Genomic DNA, 5,153 nt, shown 5'->3' with positions numbered 1-5,153 from the left:
CCACCCCGCGAACGACGCGGAAACGCGGCGGCTGCGACCTGCGGGCGGCGCGTCGAGGCAGGTGTCTGACCCCGCTCCTGGGCCGACTTCCTCAGCAGCCTTCTAGTGTGTGGCGGGTTCTCTCTGGCCTGGGATCCCGCAACCCCCGCCTGCGTTCAGGGGCAGAGGGGCCAGCCCCTCCCCTCGCTTCCCGGGCCAGCCTTTGGAGCCTACCGCCGCGGCAGTAGCCTGGACGCGCAGGGGTCGCGGGGTCGCAGGATCACCAGTCGCGGCAAGGGAGGTAGAACCCTGCGGAGCTGGCGGGCGCCGAGCCCTGGTGCGGGAGGTGCCCGCTCAGGAGAAGGCCTGGACTCTGGCTGAGGCTCTTCTCCTACACCTTCCTGCCCCTTTTGGACCCAGCGCCAGGCCTTACGAACAGTGAAGCTGGCTGGAAGCCGCTCCTCCACCCCCTGCCCTACTGTCCCGCCCAGGGCCCCGCAGCCTCGCGGTCAGCTGTGTGGGCCATTGATTGCCAGTTCTGCCCAGCTCAGAACGAGTTGTGGGCGTGGAGGGGTCTCCTGCCTGGCTGTCTGCTGTGCTCGGCTAGGGAGCCCTTACATAGCCAAAAGTTGCAGAGATGAAGGGTGAATGAGTGAGGGCGAGGTGGAGGGTGAAGGCTGGAATGCTTGGGTCTTGTGGGTCAGGTCTGGGACCTCGTTTTTGTCCTGGAGCAGAGGGAATACGTGTCATGGTAATGAGAATGCCCACAGGGCCCCCTGAGGGTAGCCCCGAGTGTGTGGAGATGGCTGGGAAAGGTGAGGCTTCACTTTGGGGGGGTCAGGTAGGTGAGGGCCTGTCACCGAGGTCAAAGGAGCTGTGGGCTGGGCCTGGTGGTGGAGGCAGGTGCCTGTAGTCTCAGCAATTCAAGAGGTGAAGTGGGAGGATCACTTAAGCCCAGGAATTCGAGGTTACCGTGAGCTATGATCACACCAAGGCACTTCAGCCTGGACACCAGAGCAAGACCCCGTCTCTAAAAAATTATTAATTTAAAAAGAGGCTGTGGGCAGGGGCATACTATTCCCAGTTAGCGTTCAGCACAGTCCCCAGCTTGTCACTGTTACCTGTCTGCTTCCCCCACACACCCATGGCTATGCTGGGCTGGCCCACAGGCAGCAGTGCCCCCATATTTATCCCGCAGGTGCTGTCAGGCTAGGTAGGGGATGCTGGGGCCTCCCTCAGGGTGCTGGCCACTAAGTGGTTCCCCTGCTAAGCTGAGCAGTGGCTCAGCCTCTCACACCTCCAAGCTGGGCTGGCACAGCCCAGAACTCACCCAGGGGCCTGGTCTGGGGTCTCCCTGGAGGCTCCTAGTAACAAACAGCCCCTCCCCTTCTGGGTGCTAGTATCCATGGCAACGGTATAGAGCCCTTCCCTCCCAGGCCTGCTTGGAGGTCCGGCCTCAGGTGAGTGCTGGGGGTAGGGCCCTGAACTGGGGGTACAAGAGAGAGAAAGAGGGACACCACATCACAGGCAAAGGGCCAGCACCTGGGTGGCAGGGGGACATGCCAGGGATATGTCAGGTGGTGATCTGCTGCCCCATCCTGGTCAGAAACACACAGGCGTGGACATCCACATGTGGGTCTCTTCAGAGAGCGACGCTCTGTGAGCAGTGGTGCCGCCTGGGCTGCTCCAACCTGTGTGGCCACACGAGGCACACACAGCCAACTTGGGACCCCCACCCCTCCGCTCCTGAAGAACATTGAGAATGGCCCCCAAGTCTGGCCAGGGGGTTGAAGAAGCCGAGGAAGAGGCTCTCCTGTCCCCCACAGAGCGAGAGTCTGTCAGCGGTCACCTGGGACCTCCAGCAGGCGCACCTGCAGCCCCCGAGACCCCCACATGCCTGCCAGACACCACGCCCCACCCCACACGGGCGGCCTGCTCTGCTGACCTGCAGTAAGGAAGGGAGGGAGGAGTGGTGAGCCTCCTGGGCCAGGTGGCCAGGGCCCGGCCTGAGTAAGCAGCAGAGGCTGCTGCTGCTACAGGTTGGCTTTTGAGTCCCTGGACCCTCGCACACTGCTGCTGCTGTGGAGGCAGCGAGAACTGGAGATCCAGGCCTTGCGGTGGGCCGTCCAGAATGGCAAGGACACCCGGCTCTGCCACATCCTGGAGGAGGTGGCAGGGATTCCACCCAACAGGTCTGCAGCACAGTCCCCAACCAACCCAACCCTGCCCTGTCCTCGCCCAGACTGCTGGTTTCTGTCTGACCCCAATCCCAACCGCTGAGTCAGATCCTTACCCTCATCCTTGCCCACGCTGACCCTCCACCCTGATCCTAAGTTAACACGCTATAGCCTCAACCCTAACCCTGTGCATGTGGATGGGTGCTAGACCCCTGCCCAAACCAGCCAGAGGCTGGCTGGCCCCAGTGGGGCTGTACTGTGTGCCCTTGGGGCCAAGGTGGCAGTGGAGCCCCTCCTCCTCCCCTCCTTCGCCACTGACCTGATATTAGGAACCCCTGCCTGAGCGGGGTGAGGGCTGCTGAGGTCGCCCCTCCTCCAGGAGCTCCCACAGCCAGGAGAAGTTCCTGCAGAACCAGGTCCAGAAGCTGACCCTGGAGTTGAAGGAACAGAAGGAGCGAGCCCAGTGGGTGAGGCGGGGGCACAGGGAGTGGGCAGGGTCGTGGTGTTGGGGAGCCAGGCTGGGGCTGGCCTGGGGGCCTTCTGCAGAAACCCCCCCCCCACCACCACCCACGGGCCCTCCCGGAGCAGGAGAAGGAGCACCTGGAGGAGCAGCTATTGCAGACCACCCGCACGCTCCAGGAGGTGGAGGCCGAGCTGCAGAACTTGCAGAAGTCCTGCCTCCTGCAGCTGGCCCGCTCCTCGTGGGTGGGCCGCATCCTACGATCCCAGACTGGCAGTGTGGAGGTGAGCCCGTCCCCCAAGTCCTCCTGCCCCAGGCTGCCCTCCCCAGCCCTCCCCCTCTCATCGGGTGCCTCTGCTGGGGTGCCCTGGCCTGCCTGGAAGCCTGCCCTGCTCAGGCTGCCTGTGGAACTCTGGGCTCCAGCAGGGAGGAATCAGGAGGCCTCAAAGCACAGGTGAGGTCAAAGAGAAGAGGTGCTGTAGGGGAGGGGTACCCTTCACCCTAGCCCCTGCCCACTGGCCTCTGGTCCCCTCTTGCAGGTGGTGACAGCAGAGACTCTGATGGACCCAAGTGACCTCTCTGAAAACATTCAGGCCCCCACTGGGGAGGTGAGCTAGGCCTCCCACGTGTGTGGTCTGGGATCTGGAGCCCTGCGGGAGGGGAGGACCACGTGCCTCTTGCTTCCTGGCCAGGGCTTTCGGCTGGAGGACGTGGACTGGAACAGCATTGCCCACCGGTACCCCAACCTCTTCATCAACATGGAGCCCAGCTCAAAGCAAAAGTAACTGCACAGAGCAGGGACTCCCCAGGGGCCAGAAGGGAGGGCTCACCTTGGCAGGTGAAGACCCAGAAGTGTCCCTGGATAAGTCCCTTAGTGTCCCTGGATAAGTCCCTTAAACCTTCCAGTGCTCAGTTCTCTGACCTGTAGGATGCATTAGGGTTGAGGGACCATCACTGTCCTGCCATGAGCTGGGCCTGGGTCCTGGGAGGCAAGAGGGGCTCCCTGCTGCGCTGTCTTGTGGGGCTGGATGGGGGCAGGGCTGGGGTCTGGAGCTGGAGTGGCCATCAAGCAGAGTGTGGTCCACAGGCAGCCCCGGCCCTGGCCACAGCTGGACACAGGGAGCTCAGAGTCCTCTGGAAAGCACTCTGAGCGGCATCACAAGACGGTGGAGTGGGGCTGCCTGCCCTGTCTGAACACCAGCAGCTCAGGGGGTGCTGACTCCGACTCCAGCAGCTGCCGGCCAGGCCTGCCTTCCCTCGTGCAGGTGGTAGGGCACCCACCCCGGGACCACCCTGCTTCCTCCAAGCAGGCGCTGGTACAGGCCAGGAGCTCCAGCAGGGACTTGGAAGGTGCAGTGGGGCGGGTCTCCCCTAGTTACCCTTCAGCCATCCTTGGCCCCCTCAGAGCTGTGATATCACCCAGAGCCCTGAAGGAGGTCCTCCAGCCCCCAAGGTCCAACCACCTTTCCTGTCCCATCTGACCCTGGCCCTGCTCCCCGCGCCCCCAGCTGCTGCAGGCCTGTTCTGGCCGCACAGGGAAGGTGCCTGTGAGACGCTCCATTCGAGGGCCCCTCCCCAAAAGCGCTGCTCTCTCTAGATCTCCAGAAAACCCACTCACCCAGGCACGGCGAGCCAGTCCTGGCGCCCCAGCCCTGCATAGACCCTGACGGTCGGAGCCCGGAACACCTGCAGAGGTAAGGGGCGAGTGACCCAGGCCTCCCGCGCCGGGCTGGAGCTGGTTTCCGGGCGGGGCGTGCAGCTGTGCGCGTGGACCGGCCGCATCTCCTCCTGGGACAGCGCCCCGTCTCGTCCCAGCCCGACAGGCCTGAAGATCGTGGCCGTGAGCTGCCGGGAGAAGTTCGTCCGCATCTTCAACCCGTCGCTGGAGAGCACGGCCGACCTGAGCTGCATGGTGCTGAAGCAGCTGGTGCGCGGCTTGCCGGAGCGCCTGTACCACTTCCCGCCGGGCACGCTGCTGGCCCCGCGGCACCACATCACGGTGCGCCCCGGCCCGGGAGCCCGGCCCCGACGGCCCGGCCCGGCCGTCCCTCACCCGCCGCTCCGCGCCCTTCCAGGTCTGGGGCGAGGGGACCCGCAGCGCCAAGAAGCCGCCGCGCGCGTCCTCGGGCCGGGAGCCCGTCCCCCTCCTCTCCAGCCGCGGCTGCTCGACGCTGCTCCTGAGCCCCAAGGGCGAGGTCGGTGCGGGCCCCCGGGGGGGCGGCCGGGGCTGGGGTGTGGGGGTGACCGACGCGCCCCGCAGGTCCTCAGTGAGCACCGGATCCCACGCCGCGAGACTCCGGCCCCAAGTATCTTCGACGACGGCACCGACTTGTCCATCGACCGCTTCCCGCTCCCTGAAGTCGGGCCCGGCGCTGACACCTGCAAGCCGCCGCGCCCACCTCGACCCCTGCGCAAAGGCCGGGTGCGGGAGCCCCGGCTCAGTCGCCGGAGACCAGGGTGGGGACCGCGGGTCCCCGGGATCTGGCCTCCCTCCCCAGGCCCCGCCCCAAAGAAACGGTGCCTCGCAACCCCGCGCT

The 5,153-nt window shown here is 65.3% G+C and overlaps 3 protein-coding genes across 3 annotated transcripts in view; 1 reads left to right on the top strand and 2 right to left on the bottom strand.

The window, feature by feature from the left end:
* Positions 1-316, bottom strand: part of RASSF7 (Ras association (RalGDS/AF-6) domain family (N-terminal) member 7) — a 3,645-nt gene extending 3,329 nt beyond the window's left edge. The window contains exon 1 of the mRNA XM_011929993.1: positions 214-316. The gene's annotated coding sequence lies outside the window, so the exon portion shown is untranslated. The remainder of the gene's footprint in view (positions 1-213) is intronic.
* Positions 7-5,153, top strand: part of LMNTD2 (lamin tail domain containing 2) — a 6,253-nt gene continuing 1,106 nt past the window's right edge. The window contains exons 1-12 of the mRNA XM_011930138.1: positions 7-57; positions 1,806-1,929; positions 2,019-2,171; positions 2,536-2,623; positions 2,745-2,900; positions 3,156-3,224; positions 3,309-3,397; positions 3,704-3,966; positions 4,214-4,310; positions 4,432-4,615; positions 4,692-4,811; positions 4,877-5,073. Coding sequence (XP_011785528.1) covers positions 3,177-3,224; positions 3,309-3,397; positions 3,704-3,966; positions 4,214-4,310; positions 4,432-4,615; positions 4,692-4,811; positions 4,877-5,073 — 998 coding nt within the window. The 5' untranslated portion in view covers positions 7-57; positions 1,806-1,929; positions 2,019-2,171; ... (1 more) ...; positions 2,745-2,900; positions 3,156-3,176. The remainder of the gene's footprint in view (positions 58-1,805; positions 1,930-2,018; positions 2,172-2,535; positions 2,624-2,744; positions 2,901-3,155; positions 3,225-3,308; positions 3,398-3,703; positions 3,967-4,213; positions 4,311-4,431; positions 4,616-4,691; positions 4,812-4,876; positions 5,074-5,153) is intronic.
* Positions 660-3,987, bottom strand: LOC105503195. The gene is made up of 2 exons (XM_011929995.1): positions 1,310-3,987; positions 660-1,009 (listed from the first exon to the last, which is right to left on the bottom strand). Exon 1 carries the CDS (start codon positions 2,870-2,872, stop codon positions 2,336-2,338), a length of 537 nt encoding a protein of 178 aa, XP_011785385.1. The 5' UTR covers positions 2,873-3,987; the 3' UTR covers positions 660-1,009; positions 1,310-2,335.

The sequence above is a fragment of the Colobus angolensis genome, unplaced genomic scaffold (assembly GCF_000951035.1).
Source record: "Colobus angolensis palliatus isolate OR3802 unplaced genomic scaffold, Cang.pa_1.0 Scaffold84, whole genome shotgun sequence".
In the NCBI taxonomy this organism is placed as follows: Eukaryota; Metazoa; Chordata; class Mammalia; order Primates; family Cercopithecidae; genus Colobus; species Colobus angolensis.
The sequence above is the reverse complement of the archived record's forward strand: the minus strand, read 5'-3'. Positions and strand labels throughout refer to the sequence as shown.